The sequence below is a fragment of the Apodemus sylvaticus genome, chromosome 3, assembly GCF_947179515.1.
Source record: "Apodemus sylvaticus chromosome 3, mApoSyl1.1, whole genome shotgun sequence".
Taxonomy (NCBI): domain Eukaryota; kingdom Metazoa; phylum Chordata; class Mammalia; order Rodentia; family Muridae; genus Apodemus; species Apodemus sylvaticus.
Window position 1 is genome coordinate 58,314,782 of NC_067474.1, and position 23,466 is coordinate 58,338,247.

General features: G+C 50.1%; 2 protein-coding genes and 1 long non-coding RNA gene across 6 annotated transcripts in view; 2 read left to right on the forward strand and 1 right to left on the reverse strand.

Moving 5' to 3' along the window:
* Positions 1 to 2,041: 2,041 nt before the first annotated feature.
* Positions 2,042 to 12,107, forward strand: Grhpr (glyoxylate and hydroxypyruvate reductase). 2 transcript variants are annotated; one of them, XM_052176409.1, is made up of 9 exons: positions 2,042 to 2,183; positions 3,500 to 3,630; positions 4,492 to 4,564; positions 5,055 to 5,171; positions 6,738 to 6,826; positions 7,623 to 7,788; positions 8,956 to 9,091; positions 10,386 to 10,516; positions 11,826 to 12,107. In XM_052176409.1, exons 1-9 carry the CDS (start codon positions 2,101 to 2,103, stop codon positions 11,890 to 11,892), a joined length of 993 nt encoding a protein of 330 aa, XP_052032369.1. In that variant the 5' UTR covers positions 2,042 to 2,100; the 3' UTR covers positions 11,893 to 12,107. The 2 variants fall into 2 exon arrangements, with proteins under 2 accessions (XP_052032369.1, XP_052032370.1); XM_052176410.1 differs by having other exon boundaries at positions 7,684 to 7,788.
* A 567-nt stretch (positions 12,108 to 12,674) lies between these two features.
* Positions 12,675 to 23,466, reverse strand: part of Zbtb5 (zinc finger and BTB domain containing 5) — a 29,753-nt gene continuing 18,961 nt past the window's right edge. For all 3 annotated transcript variants that reach the window (XM_052176406.1, XM_052176407.1, XM_052176408.1), the window contains one exon: positions 12,675 to 16,790. In XM_052176406.1, coding sequence (XP_052032366.1) covers positions 14,774 to 16,786 — 2,013 coding nt within the window. In that variant the 5' untranslated portion in view covers positions 16,787 to 16,790 and the 3' untranslated portion in view covers positions 12,675 to 14,773. The remainder of the gene's footprint in view (positions 16,791 to 23,466) is intronic.
* Positions 15,382 to 22,433, forward strand: LOC127680745 (uncharacterized). Its single transcript, XR_007977009.1, has 3 exons — positions 15,382 to 15,463; positions 17,762 to 17,944; positions 18,899 to 22,433. It is a non-coding gene; the product is annotated as an uncharacterized LOC127680745 (long non-coding RNA).

Here is a 23,466-nt window from a genome sequence, read left to right on the forward strand (position 1 = left end):
AAGAGAAACTGTATTCAAACTGATGACCAGGGACAGAGACAAAGGCTTCCTCTGTGACAAGTTCCTGGTGAGGCTCACGGTAAGCGACCAGTGTGTCTGCAGGCTCCTGCTTCCGAACCCAGGACCTTGGGCTCCCCAGCCTGAAGCTACCACACACTGAGCTGCAGGGCCATAAGCCCCTCCTGGCCTGGCCTCCTCTGCAGTCCCCACACCAGCCTGCCATTCCTCATCGTCTCCTGGTGCCCACCTAGTGCCCACCTCTGGATTCTAACCACAATGCTGCCTCGGAGTTTTCCCAAGCCTGTGCCAAAACCTGGTCTTCCTACAATACTTTCTGGGTGGCAAAACGTGGGGAATAGAGCCAAGGCTGGGGCTTGAGTCCAAGCACTGTCTCTTAGTGGCTGTGTGACTTTAAGTGGCTTCTCCCACCCACTCTCTCTCTCTTTTAATTTATTTATTATATGTAAGTGCACTGTAGCTGTCTTCAGACACTCCAGAAGAGGGAGTCAGATCTTGTTACCGAAGGTTGTGAGCCACCATGTGGTTGCTGGGATTTGAACTAGGGACCTTTGGAAGAGCAGTCAGTGCTCTTAACCACTGAGCCATCTCTCCAGCCTGGCTTCTCCCACTCTTGTCCTCAGCTTCTGGTCTGTAGACTGGGGAAACACAGCCACAGGCGTTTCCAGGAAAAGTGTTTGCCACAGTCTCCTGAGCTTGCTAAGGCCTCTATAAACATTGTCGATGTCCGATGCTCTTTGGCTTTAGCCTCTGAAGTGGAAGGCAGGCTGCAGGCCCTTTGGCTGGCTTTATGCTCTGTTTTCAGAAGGTCAGCTGACGATTTGCCTTGAAGGAGGGACCCATGACCCCTTGTTGACATGCATATCCAGTGCCCACTTTCCTTGCCTGTCCTGGGTATGTGGAGAGAGCTGAGCAGAGCCCATCAGGCCTGGCCTGGGGGCACAAAAACACCTCCTTGTGTCAATGTTTGACAAATTTCAGGACCTTTCCTTTCCCTGCAATGACTTAGCAACACACATAAGGGTCAGTAGGGGAGACATTAATGTATTACTTAGGACAGGGAGGTCAGTGTAAAGACTTGGCAGGGACCCAGATGGCAATAGGAAGTGATGTAGGGACATATAATTCTGGCAAATTCAAGCTTTGAAGTCTGGGCTGGTCTTGAACTTGCAAACCTGCCTCTACCTCCTGAATGCTGGATTATAAATCTATTATAAGCACAGTATACACTTCATCTCTCAATAAGCCAAGAGCCAAGTACTACTACAATCCCCATTGTACAGATGAGGGCATTGAGGCACACAAAGTTTAATAATTACTTACAGTGGTGAAGCGGGCATTTAGCCCCAGACAGCTGGGCACTACAGCATGAGCTCTGCCACCCTCAGGCTAAGCACCCAGTTCAGTAGTGAAAACAACCTTCAGTGGAAATGTTATCCTCATGATGTGCCTGGAGAATTAGGGGTGGGAATGAAGATTAGGACTCAGATGTCATCTCAAAGTCAAACAGCTCAAAAGGGTTAGAGCCAAGATCCAGACTCAGTCCTGTCTACCTGCAAACCCCGGATCTACCCACAGCCCAGCATACCTGGTCCCTGTCTTGCTCAGGAACTGCTTCCAGACAGTCAGCAGGAGTCCAGCCTGCCTGGGTGGCCAGTGATGGGTTAAAATATCATTACAATTGTAAAGTGCGTGTAGGGAATCATCCTAAGTATTAAAGTTATAATGTGTGGATTCAGACCCTCTCTCTCAGCCTCCTGAGAGCATTCAGGTCAGGTTTGGCTTAGAATTCCGTGTGTTTAACTGGAAACCTCTGTCTGGAACAGTCTCGAGGCCAAGTCACTCTTGAAAGCACACACGCCCAAGAAGGCTCTTGAATTTCTACAGTCAACCCACACAAACACAGGGCCTCTTTCCTTGACACTAAGTCTGCAGAGCTACAGCCACAGCAACCACACTAGATGGACAAGGGCCCGACTCGGCCCCGCCCCCAGCCCCTGCTCCGCCCCTAACGCCGGCCCCGCCCACACTTCCGTCGCCTTCTGCAAGGCAGCCTGGTTCGTGTTTGCTGCTGAGGGTCTTATGAAAGCGGCGCGACTCATGAAGGTGTTCGTCACTGGCCCGTTGCCGGCCGAGGGCAGGGCTGCGCTCGCCCAGGCCAAAGAGTAAGCGTCCGCGTCGGTACGGGGACTGCAGCTGAGCCCCTGGCACGCTGTCCAGTCCACCCAACCTCAGCCACCCCTGCGTCCGCGCAGGGTGGATCGGCTGTCTCCAGACGTGCCGCTGGGGCTTCCAGAGCTGTCCCGGGGCTGGGGGACACCTCTCAAGAGCCGGGTGCCTGGCAGGCAGGCAAGGTGGAGCCAGGACCCGAGAGGGTGGAGCTGGCGCTTGGGGGCTTTGCTCAGGGGTTGCCAGCTGTGTCCCCAAGGGGCTGACTTGGAGTTTGGGGCCATATTAGAGAAAGTTCTCCGGGTGGCGGCTTGCTGCGGGCTCCAGGCTCTTGCCTATGGGGCAAGGTCCAGGCCGTGAATTTTACCCTCTGAGGTTAGCTGGCAGGCAGGAGTGTTCAGGGACTATGACAGTCACTGGCTGGCCCCTTTGGATACTCAATGGGGACATTTGATGACTTGTTCTCTTCCTATTGAACCCTGTCTAGTGGGTAGCCTTGCCAGGAGCTGTGAACACAGACTCCCAGTCCTTCCAACACAGTGAAGTCAGCTGTAGAATTTCTGCATCACCGACTTGAAAACACAGGCTTGTTCCTTGGCCTGGGGTCACTCCGTTCCAGGTGACAGACCTGACCCCTATGCCCAGTCCTGTCCCACTGCAGGGTAGTCACTTTGTCTTGACAGCTTTGCATTACCATGCCAGTTTGGGAGGAGGTGAGAGCGCTCAGCAGACAATTTTTGTTTGTTTTCTATTTTTCGAGACAGGATTTGCCTATCCACGAATTCGCTTTGTAGACCAGGCTGCCCTCGAATTTACAGAGCTCCATCTGCCTCTGCCTTTTGAGTGCTGGGATTAAATTTTGATGGTTTGGGGGATGTGTTGACTTGTTTTGAAATTTTTCTAGCACAGCACGGTTTTTCCTAAGGACTTGTTTTATTGCTACTTTTGGTGCTGAGGAGTGGAGGCAAATGGACCTGAGGACCTGACAGCCACCGTCCAGTGCCTACTGTGTACACATACCAGGACTGCTCTGAATTCAGTGGAGAAGCACCTCCCCCTTCAGGCTACTGAGGAAGAGCACTCAAGTGCTCCCATGGCCAGGGGAGCCTTCCGCCCTTGTCAGCTTTCCTCACTTGGGCAACCCTTCACCCCCTCCTCCATCTACACTCCTGACAGTTCTGAGGCTCTCCACTGGTGACCTTAACTGGCGAGCCTAAGGCCATAGCGGGCGAAAGGCCATGTTTGCCAGCTGTGCATGCTATGGGACCTAGGAGGCGCCCTGCATCCTTTGAGTGGCCTCCCTTTCCTTCAGCTGTGAGGTGGAGCAGTGGAACTCGGATGATCCCATCCCCAGAAAGGATCTGGAGGAAGGTGTGGTGGGGGCCCATGGCTTGCTCTGCCGCCTCACTGACCGTGTGGACAAGAAACTTCTGGATGCTGCAGGTATGTCCTGAGCTGTCCTGAGCAAAGTTCAGAGGGGGGAGGGGGTCGTCGGGTGAGCACACCAGCTCTCTGCAGCCAGCCTTTGAGCTGCTGGTCTGTAGTATTTTTCCTGTAGTATTCCCTCCTGATTCTGAGGGGCATCCCCAGCAGTAGCTCCACCTGGCATGAGTTGTTGTTCGTGGTCTGGCTTGTAAGTTCCCAGGAGGCTCCACTCAGGAGGCCTGAGTGGGAGTGGGGGATGAGGGTTGGAGGCAGGTATCCTGAGCTCTGAACCCTCTCAGCTGTGCCACAGCCTTGCTTTGTGACTCTGAGATCTCCCTGGGCCTGTGTGCTGCAGGGCAGAGGGCCCAGCACTGTCTGTGCCCAGCGCTGATGGGCGCCCATCGAGTGTGTGTGCAGCAGCTGTGGCCCCAGGCCTTATTCCTGGATAGGGAGAACCACATCGTCCTCTGAGTCGTGGCAATTTCGGAACACTTCAGACCTAAGGCCGCCAGATTCAGTGCAGAAACACTCTCACCCTGGCCTTGACCTTAGTGACAGAGAGCCCATGAGGTCACACCCCAGCCGCCTCAGCGCTTCCAGAGTGTCCCTGGGGAGAGGCCTTTGATGTGACCAAAGGGAACCCAAGGCCACTGATGGGTGAGAGTGAGAGAGCTGAAAAGACCAAGAATGTTCTGCAACTGGAACAGGACACTCCCTGAGCTCCTGTTGTAGGCGGCAGAGATGGGTCTGCTTACTACTAGGGACAGAGATAGCAGTTTCTTCCCTTCGTCTAAGAATGATAAGTAGGTATTCCTGGGATCAACCTGGTGGTTTGAATTCCATGAGGACAGACACGTGTTTTTTTTTTTTGCACAATAGGAGCCAACCTCAGAGTGGTCAGCACCCTGTCTGTGGGGGTGGATCACTTGGCTTTGGATGAAATCAAGTCGCGGTGAGTACAGCTGGGACTCTGGACCACGCCTGCCTGGGGTGGGGCTGAGGCAGAGCGGGCTAGGGGAGCTCTCTGCTTGCCTGGTGTCATGTGCCTCTGTGAGAGGTCCAGGTGGCCGATGCTAAACATCCACATGTGCACAAACCACTTAAACCCAGAAAGTTAGAAGCCATGGTGGCCTGTGACCATACCCCGTCATGGTTGCTGTCCTTTCTGATCTCTGGGATATCCTGGAAAAAGAAAAGGCCAGTGTTCTGACTTCCTTTTCCAATGAAGAAATTCCGGGTGATTGGGTAGTCACTCACTCCAGATTGTGAGCCCCGCTCTTCTGTTTTTCGTTTACGCCCCAGAGGGGGATGTGATGGGATTGAGGGCCATTTATAGTTCTGAGCTTCCTGGCAGTCAGTGGGACATCATGGAAATGACCATTGGGGGGACACCGGTGAAGGGACTTGAGGCTGATGTTAACAACCAGATGTTTGCCTCCTAGCGGGATCCGGGTGGGGTACACGCCAGGTGTCCTGACAGATGCCACTGCAGAACTCGCCGTCTCCCTCCTACTCACCACCTGCCGCCGGTTGCCAGAGGCCATAGAGGAAGTCAAGAAGTAAGTGGACACCTGGGCAGGTCAGGCGTGCTCGGCAGTGAGGCCCGAGCGCTCGGCAGCCCTGTCCAGACAGGCTTCGTCTCTGGAGTAGGGAGAGCTGCATTAAAGGGAGCAGGAAGGATGTTCAACATCATTAATCATTAGGGAAATGCAAATCAAAACAACCCTGAGATTTCACCTCACACCAGTCAGAATGGCTAAGGTCAAAAATTCAGGAGACAGCAGGTGTTGGCGAGGATGTGGAGAAAGAGGAACACTCCTCCACTGCTGGTGGGATTGCAAGATGGTGCAACCACTTTGGAAATCAGTCTGGCGGTTCCTCAGAAAACTGGGCATGTCACTTCCTGAGGACCCTGTTATACCACTACTGGGCATATATCCAGAGGATTCTTCAGCATGCAATAAGGACACATGCTCCACTATGTTCATAGCAGCCCTATTTGTAATAGCCAGAAGCTGGAAAGAACCTAGATGTCCTTCAACAGAGGAATGGATACAAAAAATGTGGTATATTTACACAATGGAGTACTATTCAGCCATTAGAAACAATGAATTCATGAAATTCTTAGACAAATGGATGGAGCTGGAGAACATCATACTAAGTGAGGTAACCCAGTCTCAAAAGATCAATCATGGTATGCACTCACTGATAAGTGGATATTAGTCTAGAAACTTTGAATACCCAGGACATAATCCACAAATTAAATGATGTCCAAAAAGAATGGAGGAGTGGGCCCTGGTTCTGGAAAGACTCAGTGCAAGAGTATAGGGGAATTCCAGAACAGGGAAGTGGGAAGGGGTAGATGGAAGAATAGAGGGACGGAAGAGGGCTTATGGGACTTGTGGGGAGTGGGGACCCAGAAAAGGGGAAATCATTTGCAATGTAAATAAAAAAAAAAAAAAGATGCTACTCAGCCATCCGGGGGGGAAAAAAAAGGGGGGGGGAACAGGAAGGGAAGTTGTGAGAGATGAGGCTTAGGGAGAAACAAACTCTGCTGACTGGGAAGCAGTGGAGTGGCTCTGGAGTGTACTGCTGCACACCCCCCCCCCCCACCCCGCTACTGAAGCTGACAGGCTAGGGGACTAGCTTTGAAGTCAAGGTGCCCACACCACGCTAGCATGGCTCTTCAATGTGAGGAATGGGGATCTGGCTCGATAATGCCCAGGGGCATCATGTCGGGGACACTGTGGGCACAACAGAGAAAGCATTTTCCCATCAGGTGTGAGGGTTCTGGGTGAGAAGCCCAGGTCTGGCCCACGCGGGGCCGCAGTGTGCCCCCTAGAGGTCAGCTTTTGTGTGGTGTGATCCTAGAACTTGTCCTGGAGCCCTGAGTCTAAGTTTGCTTTGCACTCCCTGGTGGTGCAGCCTCAGCTCTGCCCTACATTTCCCAGCTCCCTTGTGGCTTCACCTCCTGTGATCCTATTGGCTTCAAAGGAGCCGTCCATTTGTCGGCCACTCTTGCCCTATGACCTGGAAGCAGAAAATTAGCTTCAGACAAAGGCCCCTTGTGGTCCCTCATCTCATGCCAAGGTCTGGCTGCTCACCACCCTTCCTTCTCCCCACAGCGGCGGCTGGAGCTCCTGGAGCCCCTTATGGATGTGCGGCTACGGACTCTCACAGAGCACTGTTGGCATCGTGGGGCTGGGGCGCATAGGTGAGGCTCCCGCTGCCGGTTCTCCAGCTTTCCCTTTCGGTTGAGACCCCAAGGCCTGGACAATGGGTGTCCTCTGGAGAGGCCGTGCATGTGGCTAACTGAATAAAAAGGCCATCTCAAGAGTTCCCTGAGCTTGCGGGAGCAGCTTGCTAGACCCACGGTTCTTCTACTAATTAGCACAAAGGCTATAAGACGCTGGGCTGGTCATGTGGGAAAGCCTGCACCAACCTCGGACCCGGGTTCTGGAAGGCGGGCTACTTCCCACTCTGGAGTTGGCAGCTGAGGGTTCCCTCTCCAGTGCTGTCCCTTCAGAAGGCTGGTGGGAGGCTAGGGTGCTGTCACCCTGCCTGTACAGAGGCAGCTTGGGGGTGGGGACTGAAGGTGACCTGTCTGGACAGCCAGCAATCCTTGCAGCTTCTTGGAGTTCAATAACCTGGGGTGTGTTCATGTCTGAGAACCCAAGTGCCACATATGTGGCATGCCTGAGAAACTCTGGTAGGTCCTGTGGGGCCAGCTGGCAGCTGGCAGTGCCACCAAACATCAAATGAGGTAGGGCTATGTCCCCAGAGCAGAGGACTTCTTGAACCCATCTTCAGAGATGCCACATCCAGTTCTTGGAGTCAGTAAGTGACCGTCAAGATGACGGGGACTGTGTGAAGCCAGTGTAAGCCAGTCCTACAGAATGTGGCACTGCCTCTAGATCCCCGAGGGCAGTGTCCTGGCTGGGGACTAGTCACACTGGGGCAGCCTGAGCCCCACTAAGACAGAAAAGGGACCCACCTACCCACCTCTACAGGTCACCTGCACTTGCCCTCTGGAAGGTGGGACCAAGCCATAGAAGGGTTTCTTGCCTCCAGGTCAGGCCATTGCTCGACGACTGAAACCATTTGGTGTCCAGAGATTTCTCTATGCGGGGCGCCAGCCCAAGCCTCAGGAAGCAGCAGAGTTTCAGGCAGAGTTTGGTAAGAAAAAACCCTGACTTCTGAATTTCATGTATGTATGTGTGTGTGTGTGTGTGTGTGTGTGTGTGTGTGTGTGTGTGTGATTTACAGACAGGATGCAGGACCTTGAGGTGTCTGGGGGTTCCCGTGATCCTTACGTGTTAGTCAGTCAGGGGCACAGACTTCCATCATGAGTCCTAGACCTGAAGTTTTCTCATGTAGGTGAGAAACCCTGGCAACTGGTCTGTGTCTGCCCACCTCAGAGTTAATACTGCAGACATACTTAGGATTTGTGGCTTGTTACCTGGGTGTTGGGACCCAACTCTGGCTCTCATGATAGTTTTAACTGCTGAGCCGCCTCTACAGCCCCTCTGTCATAGTTTTTGAGACTTGGTCTCTCTCTCAGTGAACCTAGAACTCACTGATGTGGCTAGCGTGGTAGGCCAGGAGCTCCAGAGAACCACCTGCCTCTGTCTCTCCTGAGTTGGGGCTACAGTCTTGCCCCAGATTTTCTTTTCTTTTTTGGTTTTTAAAGACAGGGTTTCTCTATGTGTAACCCTGGCTGTACTGGAACTCACTGTGTAGATCAGGCTAGCCTCAAACTCAGAAACCTGCGTGCCTCCGTCTTCCAAGTGCTGGGATTAAAGGCATGCACCACCACTGCCCAGCCTTGCCCAGATTTTTAGATGGGTGTTGGGAATCCAAACTCAGGTTTTCTGGCTCATGCAATGGACACTGTACAGAGACATCTCCCTAGCCCTCTGATTTTGTTTTTCCTTTGTTTTTTAAAAATTTATTTTACATATGTGAGTACACTGTAGCTGTCTTCAGACACACCAGAAGAAGGCATCAGATGCCGTTACAGATGCTTGTGAGCCACCATGTGGTTGCCGGGAACTGAACACAGAACCTTTGAAAGAGCAGCCAGTGCTCTAACCACTGACCCATCTCTCCAGCCCCTCTGATTTTGTTGAGATAGTGTTTCTATATAGCTCTGGCTGACCTCAAAATCAAGGTAGCCTTCCTGCCTCAGTCTCCAGAGTCCTGGATTTACGGGTGTGTGCCACCATGCCTGGAATCCTGGGAGTTTCTTTTGTGGAGATGGGAGCTGCCCCATGTCGTTGGTCTCTGCCAGCCTGCTGCCCCCCACTGGAGGTCAGCCTCTGACGAAGCTCTCTCTCCTCTCAGTGCCTATTACTCAGCTGGCTGCGGAGTCAGACTTCATTGTAGTCTCCTGCTCCTTGACACCCGCTACCAGGGGGCTCTGCGGCAAGGATTTCTTCCAGAAGATGAAGAACACAGCTGTCTTTGTCAACATCAGCAGGTAGCCCAGGGTTGCTCTCATTCCTGAGTCCCCTAGCCCTCCCAGAGAGGGCTGTGCCTACGGCAGTGATCGGGAGTTTCTGTCTCTATTGGTTGGTGATGGGAGAGCTCAGGATGACAGGTCAACCTCTGTAAACCAACAGCTCTGATACAGGAAGGCCCTTTGAGAGATGGGGGAGATCAGTCAGCACAGGCCCAGCCCTGGTTCCCTGCAGTAGCCCAACCTTGCTCAGAGCTTGGCTCACGGGAGTGTGATTCTGGGAACAAGTCACCAGGGCCCTCCAGTGGGCCCGCTTCCCTCTGCTGTGGAGGGTGGGACCTTTGTAGGGTCCTTCAGAGGCCTATCTTCCATGTTACTGAGCCTGGCTTAACCTCATTGATGGTTTGAACCTGTGTGGGCTTGGGGACACAGACCCTAAAACTCACTATCATGGGTGACTTGAGGGCAGTGACCCTATGATGGAACAATGCCCCTGTCCTTGCCTCCTTAACTCCTTCTTGGTCAGCACCCTTGACCCTTGCTTTTGAGACAGCCTCACTCAAGCCAAGGCTGGCTTGAACTTGTCATCTTTTTGCCCCAACCTCCTGAGGGCTGGGATTGTGTGTGCCACCATATCTAGCTTCTTTGACCCTTAAATTGGCTTTGAGAAAGATTAGGTGAAACCACCTCAAGGGTTCATGTGCTCCAGAAGTGTTTGCCTAATTCCAGTGGTACCTGAAGTTACCAACATTTAGCAGCCAAGAGTGACCTGGGTGTGGGATTGAAAAGTGGAGCAGGGCATGCCCACGGCAGCCTTAGCTCCCACCTGCTCGGCACCAGGATGCACTTCAGGCTGTGTAGGGCTCTGCATGGTGGATAGTCCATTGCTCCACTGAGTGCACGGTATGAAGTTTCCAGAAAGCCAGTTCTTGACTTTACTGGTGGCTCCCATGGATGCAGGTATTCTGTGGCTCTTGGCCACAGTCTAGGGGCCAGCTATATCAGGAGCACTTGTGCAAACCCAACACAACTGCCGCCTCCTGGGCCCTGCGTGTGCAGGGTGCTTGTATTACATTCCCATCCCCCAGAATTCCTGGAAGCCGGGTTTTCTTGGCCCCATAGGACATTATCAGCTCTGTCACAAGCTAGTGAGTGGCAGGGCTCTGGCCAAGACAAGCATTCTTATTCAGACTCACTGTAGTTTTTCTAAGATGTTCCTGCCTTAGAAGTCGGTGCAGGTGCTTGGTGAATGGAAAAATGCATTCTGTGACTTGTAAAGGTGACTGATTCTTTCCCCCATTGCTGTCACCTCCAGAGGAGATGTGGTAAACCAGGAAGACCTGTACCAGGCATTGGCCAGTGGCCAGATTGCAGCAGCAGGACTGGATGTGACCACCCCAGAACCACTGCCTCTGAGCCACCCCCTGCTGACCCTCAAGAACTGCGGTAAGAACCGTTTCTGGTGCAGATGCATAGCTGCCCTGTGGAGCAGGCCTGGCTGTGCAGTTAGCTGAGGCAATGCGAACCCAGCCAGGAGTTCTGTGTTTTACACAGGAGTGTGTAGAATAATAAAGTGAGGGACGTTTAACAGGAAGGCAGTGCTCAGCTGGGTCTCTGTTCCCAGACAGATCCAAGACGCGAACGGGCTTGTTAAAGGGAGGCTGGCATTACTCCTGTCGCTACTCATGGGGAAAACACGGCATTCTAAAAGGCTGTTGGCAGTGTATGTAGTGACACGACCAGAAGTTTCTAGCAACAATTCACTCACGTTGTGGCTGAGGAGTCCGTCCGGCTTTAGGTTTTCCAGCACTTAGGCTCACCGGCCATCAGACCCCTTTTCGGCCTTAGGCGTTTTGAGCTTCTGTCCCCCTTTGTCCTCGAGGGCCCTGCATGCTTCTTGGGCATGCCCTATTGCTACTTTGTCAGCAAGTGCAGTTGCTCTATAGTTTCCTGTTTATGGTCTCCTGGAGGGTCGGCCACTGGTTGTCAGGTCTGGACTGCAGCCTGAGACTGTACTTAACGGTCCTGAGGATGCTGGTATCTGGGAGTATTCCGAGTATTCCGAGACCCTGGCCTCAGTGCTTGCCTTTCCTCTGTTTCTGTCTCCAGCCTCCTGAGAGGCATCGGAGCTCTGGATGTCCCTCTACATTCTGGACATGTCCTTGCTGCCTCTTTAGTGAAGGCACCCATTATTGCAGCCCTTAGCAATCCTCCTGACCCAGTCACGGTGGCCAGCCTACAAGGACCATTGGCTGTGGTGTGAGGGCTACTGTCCACAACCAGGAAAGTTAGCCATATCCCCACTTCATAGCCATACAGCTTTGGAAGGCAGGCAGCTCTTTAGAGATAATTTCATCATTTGTTTTGTATTGGAACCAGAGGCACCTACAGTATTACCCAGCATCCCCTCATGGAGCCCTATGTAGTTCAGAAGGCCTATGCCACCACTTTCAAGGGTGCAGGTGTGGTAACTGCTGGGCTCCTAAGCTGGTGCCTAGTTTCACCATCAAGTGACTCCCTGTTGCCTACTATATTTTTAAGGGTTCAAATCTTCTGTCTTGTATGTGTTGGTGGTGGTGGAGGGGGAAGATGGGAGAACCAAATGGGTCTCAGCTCTTGTTCCTCTGAACCCCAATCAGGGTTCATGGGGAACATCTACCCTCCCTGAGTGTAGGAGGACACAGGCGGAGGGTGCATTGGTAGGAGTGCTGAGGCGAGCCTTTGTCCTGTGACCAATGCTTCCTTCTCCCTCCAGTGATCCTGCCCCACATTGGCAGCGCCACCTACAAGACTCGCAACACCATGTCCTTGCTGGCGGCTAACAACTTGCTGGCTGGCCTAAGAGGGGAGCCGATGCCCAGTGAACTCAAGCTGTAGCCAGATGGCCTTCCATGGGCTGGAGACATCTTGCTGGACAGAGCCAAGCTGGCCTTCGGACTGAGAGCCTGGGGCATGCCTCCTCCACTGTGTTTTCAGGGAGTGTGCCACATACTTGCCAAAAGCCTGTAATTTTAGCATTAAACAATTCCTGACACTATCTAGGCCTGTGACTTGGGGCACTAACAAAAAGAGCATCTTCTGTGTTCGCTGACTCGGGCTTCTGGGATCTGCTCAGCTCTGCCTTCCACACTGTCCTCAACCAAATTCCCTCTTCTCTCTCCCTGAGGGACAAGCAGAACCAGAAAAACACAGGGTCTGAGCCCAACACTGTGACCACGGCGAGAGCACACTACAAAGGGGAGAGAACTGCAAGGGAGGCCACCACAAGTCAGCACCGCCAGTCAGTCAGCCGTAGTGAAGGCAGGATTCCCAGTTGTGATCCTTGTCCGTGTCTACCTGCTGCTCCCTCTGTGCTCCGGGTAGGTGCTCCTGTTAAATCACCTACTGTTCCCTCCTCCCCAAGGCCAGGCCACAAGCACTGCCCCTGCAGAACTTCCCACACAGCCACAGCACAGGCAGCTGCAGTGGAGGCAGGAGCAACCTAAGGATGGGCGCATTCCTGTCTTGGAGGCTCGACTGATTTGAAGACGACCTAGCCACAGTACAGGACAGATACACTGCCCTGTTTTGTTTCAACCCAAACCGAAGCAAAGGAAACCATGCATTTAGAGGCATGAATATGACAAATTTTTAATCTTAAAATCTGTTTCGACCAGCATTAGCACCCGACAGGGTGCCTCTGCACTTGATGCCACCTCCAGAAGATTGTACATGATTATGCCGGGCTATAATTAAGGCTAAAAATCAAGTCAGGTCCCCAGTCCCAGTTAGAATCCCAGTGAAACTCCAGGTCGCAGCAGCCCTGGGCTAGTTTCCCAGGGACCCTTGGGAATCTTTAAGTGCTACAGCATGTCGGAGGACGCTGGCCTCAAGCTTGCTTCTCACACGTAGAGACTGACTACGAGGTAGATGAGATTCCAGGTCCACCCAGCAGCAGAGAGGCAGGCCCCATCGAGTGCCAGTGACGGGCCCCAGAGCAAAGTCCACTTGTCTGGAAGCCGAGGTAAGGGGCAGACTTGAAGCACCACATCCTTAAGACAGGAAGGACAGCTGCTACTCTATGCCTGTGGCATTGGCTCCTCGCCCAGCAGGGTAGCGCTGGTTCTCCATGCTGACCCACCTGACTCCCACTGATCCCTATGAAGGTAGGTGGAGACCCACACCCACGGTGTCTCAACAGGACTGCTGACAATAAGCCACACAGCAATTTCTCAAGTGACCCCTTGCCTTCAGCGGTCTCCTTCCCACGCTGCTCAGCAGGAGTCCAGCGTTCCATCCGGGCTTTCTTCCCTGGGAATCGCGATGTTCAGGTGCCATGCCCTCAGAGCATTACAGGTCAAGCCACAGATTCATGGTCACACCAGGTTAAGAGAAGACACATGCTCATTTTTGTTTTAGGATAAACAGAAATAATGTGGCTCTCTAAAGTCAATGAATTTCTCTGAATTGTATACAATGGTTTGGTATCTCTGAAAAAAGTATGAAGAAAATTCTTGTTCAGCTTGAGCTTACAGATATGCATGAACCTGTGCTATTCTCCTGGGTGCACATCAGGATGCAGCAGCCCTGACAGCACGGTTGTCAGGGGAGAGCAAGGTAGAGGACAGAGAATTGAATGCCACTCCAGGAATCTTGTATATTTTTGGTGAATTCTATGCTGTAGGCTGCCAGAACTGAGACATGAACACCACTACATTTAAGTTTGACTCCACGCTGAGTTAAAGGAGCGACACCTCTGAAAGATGAGGTGTAGCTTTGAGAGCCTAGCACAGAAGAGGAACAAAACCACAGCGGCAGCGCCTGGTTACACCCAGGAGAGGTGTTCTACGGGGCTTGGGAGTGAGAAGTGACATGGTCAAGAGCAGCTGACGTTGGGTGGCCTTGAGCATCCAGATGGAGTGAAGGCAAATACACCGTGAGAACCCACACACAGGACTCCATATCACCAGAATAAAGACGGACACTACTTACCCACTTACATCAAACAAAACAGCATCAGAAATATACATTGGTTAAAACCCTGCTAACACTGCACAGACAGAAGCACCCCACTGTCACTCCTACAAGTACACACGCCATTACGACTGTAGTTCTTAAAACAAACAGGAAAGTTACCAAAACACTTATGCTGTAGAGATGTATTCAAAAGTCTATATACCTGTTGGTCCAAGGGTGTATTCCCTGGACCCAATGTGAGCACCATCAAAGGGCAGCGCCTGTGACTGCAACTCAGATAAAAATACACCACAGTACTTCCTGAGCCTGGGACCAGCTCAGGATACACTGTAACCATCTGTGGCAGACAGGCTTGTCCTCCAGGCCTTTTTTTCAGATAGCACCAAGTCACCTGGTTACACAGAAGTATGTTTTGCATTGCTGCACAGGGATAGAATACTCCCATCCCAGGCTACAGGAAATTTAATTAAATGCTTCACAGAGCTTTAAAAGTGTTAAAATGTTTTCTGCGCTTCCATCTTTAAATGCGATACTCTAAACAACAATGACAACCTACTTTATGACTGCATTCCTCCACCCTAAGAAATGCGCAGGGTAAGGGCTACACCTAACAGTCCTCTGCTTACTCCTGGCTGGAATTCATGAGAGCCACTGGACAGCGAGACTGAGTCCAGTAGCAATGGCTGCCTGCCAACAGCAATTTTACTTTCAGTGCAGAACTGGCCTGTGTGCTGTCTCGCAGGGGGATTAGAGCAGGGTGCTGGGGAGGTTGCTGCTCTGCCACCGCAGGCAGGTCGTCTTCGAGTGTTTATACAGGTGGCTGGACTGGCTGAACCTTTTGCCACACTTGAGGCAGGCGTACGGCTTTTCTCCTGTGTGGACCCGGATATGCTTCTTGCAGTCCGTCAGGGTCAGGAAGGTTTTACAGCAGATTTTGCAGGCATACTTTCGAGCTCCCTCCACAACCAAGACATTGTGCTCCGATAAGGCCTTCTTGCACTTTGACAAGACATCAGCAGATGCCCTGGTCAACTGCGGAGGGCCAGGCTGGGAAGAGTGGCCATTTTCAAATGAGGTGGCCCCGTTCATCATTAGCTGGGAACTGGCTGAGTTCTCAGAGATCTGCGAGCTCCTGACAGAAGTTACCACTGGCATTTTTGGAGCTATTCGTCGGTAGTATGGGAAGTTACTGGCTCCTCCTCTTGGGGAACCCATCATTGCCCTGGAGAAGGAAGAGTGGAGACCCAAGCCAGACCTGGGAAAATCCATCCCAAATTGCTCTCCTTGGTAGCCTGAGGTCTGCACACACGGCAGGCCCATCACCTCCTGCATAGGTCTGGCGAAGTGCGAGTCTGCAGGCTCACTGAACGGGTTCTCTACATGGGAACCAGGGGCGGAGGAAGGCCCACCAGCTGGCCCAGCCTCTGGACTCAACAGGTAAGGGGCCTCGCCCTCCAGCCTACAGTCACTGGTGGTGTTTGGGAGGTTGTCATCAGTGCTCTGACTCGCACTGAAGTTACTGCCTCTGCTCTTGGTGAGGAAATTGGAAATACTAAAAGAGGTCTTATGTTGTAGATCATTTGTGACTTCCAGGATGTGGATGTCCCCGACCCTGTCGGTGCTGGACTGGGGATCTGAGAAGCTCCGGTCACTGCTTTCAGGGCTGAGGCCTATCTTCTCAGCACTGACCACCACCCCTTCCACCTCCACAGACTCACTGCCCTCTGCTTGGGAAGTCACGTCGCTCACCTCGTCCTGCGGCTCGGGGGAGCTCAGGGGCTCCGACTTCACCACTACTCTCATGTGTTCTTTCTCCCCAAGGCCAACCTCAGCGTTTTCACACTGGAAACTGCCTTTCTCAGCTACAGCTTCTTGTTCATAACTAGTTTCAACCTGAGTTGCACGAGAGGCCATGTTGCCAGCACTGCCATCTGACTGGCTGGGCACTTGGGCATCTTCTTGAGCACCAAAAGGCCGATCAAACATCATAGCCCCGTCTTCCTGGTTGTCGGCCATCCCATCGGGTTTAGGATTATCCACAATTTTCAGAGAATCCGGTGAGAAGAATTCCTCACGGGAATGAACTCCTGAAGGCCCACTCTCTGGAGTAACATCTGAAATGGCAGATTCCTCCATGGAGGATCTGAGGCGCTGGCGGGCCCGCTCCTCTACGGACTGCTTGCGCTTGTGGAGGCGCCTCATGGGGAAGGGTGTGCGCTGGTCCAGGTTGCTGCGCAGGGACGAGCTCAGGGGGGCTGACGGCTCCTCGCCACTCTGGCTGGAACTGAGAGCTGAGCTCACGATGCTCAGTCCCAGCTGCTGCAGCATGAAGGAGCGCTGCATGCGGGCACTCTGCTCCTGCACGCGCTCACTAGAGGGAGACATGGGGAGTGTCCTTGTGGTCAGGTAATGCTTGCATGCCTTAACCACAGAGTTCAGGTGCAGGTGAGAGGCTGCCAATAAGACATCCATAACGTTGCTCTCCCCCAGCATGAGGGTGGAGGTGTACATCATGTCGATGAGGGCGGCAAAGGCCTCGGCTGTCACCACCTCACTATCCAGCTGGATCATGTTCATGGTTTGATCTCCTTCTGCCACGGAGAACAGTGCTCGGAAGTGCGTGCTGCATGCTGCCAGCACCGAGCGGTGGGCTTTGAAATGCCTGTTCCCCACCACAATGACACAGTCACAGAGCTGCCCGTGAAGTCTCTGGTAGTTCAGCTGCTGAAAGATCTGCTCAAAGTGACCAGGAAAATCCATTGTCCTACAGAAGACACACAGGAAGAAAAGGGTTAAGACCTAACAAAGCTTAACTCAGAACCAGAGCATAGAATGCACTAGGAGAGGTGTGTTAGCCAGGTCATGGTGCACAAGCCTTTAATCTCAGCACTCAGATCTCTGAGTTTGAGGCCAGCCTGATCTACAAAGTGAGTTGCAGGACAGCCAGGGCTACCCAGAGAAATCTGTCACAAAAACAAGTGGGGGCGGGGAGGGTGAGGGCTGACAAGAAGTTCAATAAGTTAATACTTCTGATGCTCAGCTTAACAAACTTAAGTTCCATCCCTGGCTCCCACATGGAGGAAGGGGAGAACCAACGCCCAAACGCTGTGGTGTAATCACTAAACACCCATCGGGGACACGGAGACATCTGTCCTCACACAAATAAGTGCAGCTTTAAACAATTTCAAAGAATGCCAGCAGCTGGGCCGTGGTGGCGCACGCCTTTAACCCCAGCACTTGGGAGGCAGAGGCAGGCGGATTTCTGAGTTCGAGGCCAGCCTGGTCTACAGAGTGAGTTCCAGGACAGCCAGGGCTACACAGAGAAACCCTGTCTTGAAAAACCAAAAAGAAAAAAAAAAAAGAGCCGCATTTGGAGCTTTTAAAGCTTGTGACGTCTAACAATGGGCCTGCATATAAGACCTTGTCAGCTAAGGAGCAAAAGCCAGTGCAGCTGGAGCTCCAGATCCTTTAGCCCTTCGTGTAACTTGCTAGAACACTGAAGGTCTCTACTAGAAAAGCTCCACTGAAACGTTAGCATTCAGGAGTCCCTAGAACAGTGAATTCCAGCAGCCTTAGCAACCTCAGGGAAAAGGGCAAACTGATAGCAGAGAAGATTACCAGCTGCAGAGACGGGAGCAGGCCGCAAACATGTGCCCCTTACTGTAGCCTGAAGCCAGCACTGAAGACACTGTCTTTTGGAGAGGGTTATTTTGTTTTTGTTTTTGTTTTTTAAAGGTATAAAGCAGGGCTGGAGAGATGGCTTCGCAGTTAAGAGCATTGACTGCTCTTCCACAGGACCCCAATTCAATTCCCAGCACCCACATAGCGCCTCACAACCTCTGCAACTCCAGTTCCAGGGGAACTGATGACCTCTTCTGGACTCTGGCTACTAAACACACGGAACAAAGACATATGGAGGTAAACACTAATATGGATGAAAAAAATAAAGCTAAAAAATAAAATAAAGCCAGGGTCCACAAAGGTAAACGTACAGTTAACCCTGAGTCGGAGCTGGGGCGGAGGACCCCAGTGTGTGACAGGAATGTCATCAAGTTCAATTGTGCTCTGTGTCCTAACTTACAAACCTGCCACAAGCACATGGATTACACGGGGAAAATGTTTTACAGTAATACATTATAATGCACAAAACAATAGATTGTATCTTAAAAATAATAGAAAATTAAAAAAAGATTAAGCCTTGGTCTTATGAAGTTTTGTAGATTTAACATGTCTATATTGGAAGTATCGTATCAAAGGACTTTGACATATTAAAGTTCTCTATTTTACCTATTTAAAAAAAATATATAAAATAATAGAAAAGTGAGGCACGAATAATCCTGACCCAAAGCCACACTTTCAGAAACCACAGGCATCTACAAAACGAAGCAAAAATGACTGCCCACAACATCACTAATAGTTGATAAAATTAAATGATTCTTCCTTAGGTAGAATGTGTTATTTATTTTGAAAAGTAGTGTTTTTTAAACATATGGTAATATTTACCAATTAAACAGTAAATTTATTTTAAAAGTATGTTTTTAAATATACTTGAAAGTTTTTATTTAAACAAGTTCAAGAGAAAAAAAAGGGCCCACATGGTTTTTTAATGCTGAGCCTTGACCTAGTAAATATCTGCATATTTCTTGAAGTTATTTGAAATAAAAGCTTGCTTATTTTTATCTAAGAAATGACTACATCTTCTAGGAGCATTGTAGTCACCCACTCATTTAGAGTCTGTACGCCAGGCTGGGGGTGGGTCCTGTCTAACTCCTCCTGTAGTTAGACAGACAAGGTCAATAACCAATGAGGCACTTCTGTGCCTTCCTATAGAATCTCCACAGAAATAGAAACAGTCCATTTTGCCCTCTCCAGGGAAGAAACCCCTGGCTTTGAGGACGGATCTATCTGAATGAATGAACTGCTAAGCCTGGGACACAGACATGAACGCAGGACACCTAGCAAGTCTAGTACTATAGAGAAAAGGATGACAAGATGGATCTACACCCTCAGGGAGAAAGGACTAATAAACAGTCAACTATCGCCATGATAAGATGTCCCGCAACAGGGACGAGCACGGAGCTCCTGCCTCTGACAGCTGGGAAGGGGGTGCTGAAGGCTTGCTGGGGAAGAGCTCTTCCAGGCTTGGGGTGCTGAAGCAGACTCTCCCGAGGGCCCCCGGAGAGTGATGTGGGGAAGAGAAGCTCTGAGTTAAGGGCTGCACACCTCCCCTCCACCACTCCCACCTCTACCTGCTCAGTGCCTAACAGCATGGGTGGCCGCTCATACTTCCCAGGGAGACCGGACTTTTGTATGTGTAGGATAAATGGGAAGCCCAATAACATACTTGGGTCCCATATGTCAAAGCATCTCCACTTCACGGACCACTCAGCTTCCAACCCGCCAAGGCTTCACTTCTACTCTGACTGTGAAGGAGCGGCACACACTGGGAAGGAGAAAGCAACGCTCGAATACAATGCCAAGCACCGGGGTGGAGGGATGACGGCTCCCTGGTTAGGAGCACTGGCCGCTCTTCAGAGGACACAGGTGATCCCTGTGTGGCAGCTCACGACGGTCTGCAGCCCCAGCTCACAGCGCATCTGACACCCTCTTCTGGACTCCACTGACACCAGGCACACATGCGATGCACACACACATGCAGGAAAAATACTCCTAACACATAAAATGGGATAATAATTCTGATGATAGCAAAGTACTAAATAAACAGAACAGTGTCAGGGAACATCTGGAACTGTTCCCAAACAAACAAATGATTTAAGGGGAAACTGAGGCCAAAACAAAACAAGGCACCTATGATCAATATCCTCAGGTAAGACAGCACATTCATGCAATAAAAGGCTTTTTCTTTCTTTTTTAAAAAATGATTTATTTATCTTACATGTAAGGGTGTTCTGTCTGTGTGTACATCTGTGAACCGTGTGCATGCCTGGTGCTTGTGGAGACAGAAGTCACTGGATGGCCTGAACTCAAGTCGGAGATAGTTGTGAGCCTCCAGATGGGTGCTGGGCATTGAGCTGGATCTTCTCGAAGACCAGCTAGTGTTCTTACTGAATGGCTGTGATGGCATATGACTCATCCTAGCACCAGTGAGGCTGGAGCAGGCATACTGAGAGGTCAAAGCTAGCCTGTGGTGGAGGGGAGAGAAGGAAATGAGAGGAAAGAAATGGGCAAAAGCAGGGAAGGGAAAGAAAAAGTACTGGGTATTCAAAATGGCAAAGAATACTAATACTAATACTTGGAAGAAAATGATTGAGCAAATCTCCCAGATTAAGACTAAGGAGAAACAAACTTGAACAACAGATTCGCTAATGAAGCCTAACTCTAACCTCAGACAGAAAATGGAATAGAAAAGTGATTCATTTGGAAAATAATGCAGGGTCTGGTGAGGAGCTGAGAGGCTGAGGAGCTGAGGCACTGCCTGCCAGGACCTGGTTCAGTCCTGGGAGAGAAATGGTAACTGCAAGTTGTCCTCTGAACTGTGTGTGCACAAACACACAAATCATCAATCAATATTATGAAGCCTTCATCTATCAATATTATAAAACCTGAAATTAAAAAAAAGTGAGTTTGGGAGTCAGTGATGGGATATTAGTGGCAGATTTACGATGAATTGAGATAAAATTAGCATTAGACTCTTTCAAAGCAATACTGCAGGTTAAAAGATAATTCCTTCAAAATTCTCCAATAAAATAATTTCCAACAGAGAACTCACTCTTAGCCTACTAATTAATTATGATGGTAAACTAAGGCATTTCAGAGAAGCAAGAATTCAAAGGGTATCTCTTATCTCTCCTGTCTCAGAAAATTACTAAAGGTTGTAACTTAAGCAAGCTAAGAAAACAAAACCAACAAACAACAAGGGAAACAATATAGGAAACAGAAGAGGCGCTGCACTATCCTGGCAGGAGAGAAGCCATAGAGACAGGCACACGTGCTGTCAGATTAATGAAACAACAGATCCCGAGAGTTATAGACTAGAGCCCTATATATAACTAGAGTTATATAGAAAATAACTATAGAGTTATTTTCTAGAGTTATAGAAAAGATGGGTTAATGGTGCCAACAACTACACTGAGACCTGGGGCTGTTCAATTATGGATATCACCCACGCTATGTTTAAACCAAACTCTCATGCCAGGGCTCCTAACAAGGGCTGGAAGTCACTGGACCTCTTTAACCTCTTCTAAAGGGGCCACAGTGAATTCATCTGTATTACTTTTCTTTTTAACTGTCTTACTGGGGACAAGTGGCAAAGCCATCTTGATGAGACCACCACGCCCAAGGCTCTGACCCTTCAAATGTGGGTAATAAACACAATAACAAAGAAAAGTCTGAAAATGATGCTCCTCAACCTGGCAAGCCAGGCAGGTCAGTAGAGAGCAGTAAGTTGAAGTAATCTTTCCGAGGGTCACAGAATGGATAGCTCTGATGTAGGTGAATGTCAAGAACCGAGTAGTTTCACCAGTGAAGATACATCATTGAAAAACAAGGTATGGATGGGAGCAGCGGGCTGCAGAGCTGACTCTGCTAAGAGCATTTGCTGCTCTTCCAAAGGACCCAAATTCAGTTTCTGCACCTACAACTGCTGGTTAACTATAGCTCTGGAGAATTGGACACTGTCTTCTGACTACCAAAGTGCCAGGAGCCAAACTGACCTTACTTTATGTTTAGAGTTCATTTTAAAGATAAGCTTAGGTTTTGACTTCTCCTCAGCTACAGACCTTGGAGAAATTGGGTGGTCAATGGTCACTGCGCCCTGCCAGAAGAAACATCTTACAGCTGCCAGAGATTCACCTTGGCTGAATGCCTGGGCTACGCAGAAAATCCCACTTGCCTTGCTTCTTCCCCTGCCTATGTACGTTCCTAGAGAAAATACAGTTTTTGAAGCCCTAAACAAAGTTGGTCTTGGCCTCGTCCTTCCCATCTCCTGCCTCTATTTCTCTACCCTTCTCTCCTAGGATCCCCTGTTGAAAACCCCCGCAGGCCAGGGCAGCTGGCGCCCAACATAGGGCCCCTTCCTGAGTAAGGATCACAGAGAACGTTGTCTTAAAGGAGCGGCCGCTCATCATTTGGAACCACTGACTCATCAGGTCGTAGTTGGTCACCACGGAAGCAAGCGGTGTGGGAGATCTGAGGTAATTGGTCACCACAGAAATGCTTGTCTGTGGGAGATCTGGGATAATTGGTCACCACAGAAATGCTTGTCTGTGGGAGATCTGGGATAATTGGTCATCACGGAGGCGCTTGTTTGTAGGAGATCTGGGATAAGTTGGTCACCACAGAAATGCCCATCTGTGGCAGATCTGGGGTAACTCAGGCGACGCATTATGGGACAGGCATTAAGTAAAGCAGGAGGCTTTTCTTTATGGTCTCAAGGAGGCCCTCAAGGTGTGAAGAATAAGGGTTAAAAAATAACATCTTCACAAATGTTTTATTTTTATATAAAATAAATAAAATAAAAAGACTAAAAAATAAAAAACAAAAATAAAAAACAGATGCTAGAAAAAATCTTAGCTCAAGTATATTTATACTGTGCATGACTCTCAGAAGTAGGAATGGTAAATATATAAATGAAAAACTTATACATGTTGAGAAGAAATTGGAGAGGTTAGAAAAACAGGGCTCTGGAGAGCAACTATCAGTAGCTGTCACTGTGCCTCCTCTCCCTTCTCTGGCAGAATTCCCAGAAGAAGGAAGAGATAAAGAGTTAGATCTTGAACAAGAGAGAAAGAGAGAGAGAAAGAGTAGGTTTCTGAAAAGCAGTTGTTCCATGTCTGGGACGTTGTATCAAAAGAAAGAAAATGGTTAAATGCTATTTCAGAGTTCTCCTGGGGACGAGAGGAAAGTGGGAGAAGTCCTACATCCTCTCTGGATCCTAATGGAGATATCCTTAGTTCTGGTTAGGATATCTGGATCTCTTTGGGACATCAAGTTCTCTTCCCTGTCTATTGTCTGTCCTTGGTGCACCATATGTCTGTCCATAGGTCTGTCAATTTGTTTTTGGTTTGTTGTTTGAATGATTGTTGTCTGTGTTTCATGTTTAAAAAAATGCTTAAAACTTTATCTGCTGGCTGTCAACGGTTTGATTTGTTTAACTTGTTTAAAAGGCAGTCTCAGTTTGCACAAGAGAAACGGATAAGTTACCCTGCACTGTGGCTGGGAGTCAAGTGCAGCTGGAGAAGCCCTGCTTGGGGCTGATTATCTACACCAGCCACACTTAAAGGGGCCAACAGCTTTTCATCTTTGGTGAGAGAGCTGATGGCTGTTTTTTTCCTAGAAAAACCTCTGTGATTGTGTTTATTGGGTTCAGCAAGAGACAAGGTGCTTTTCTCTTGAAATTACAGTTAAAAAATGTAAGAAACTTCTGTCTGGTTTAAGTAAGTATATGTTTATAGCCACTTCACTTTTGTTTCTGACTGGTT

Bases quoted from the DNA above. Each gene is read 5' to 3' on its own strand.
- Grhpr (XM_052176409.1), top strand. From the start codon at position 2,101: ATGAAAGCGGCGCGACTCATGAAGGTGTTCGTCACTGGCCCGTTGCCG. The intron at 3,631-4,491 runs GTATGTCCTGAG...TTTGCACAATAG, and splicing joins GAAACTTCTGGATGCTGCAG to GAGCCAACCTCAGAGTGGTC. The intron at 7,789-8,955 runs GTAAGAAAAAAC...CTCTCCTCTCAG, and splicing joins AGAGTTTCAGGCAGAGTTTG to TGCCTATTACTCAGCTGGCT.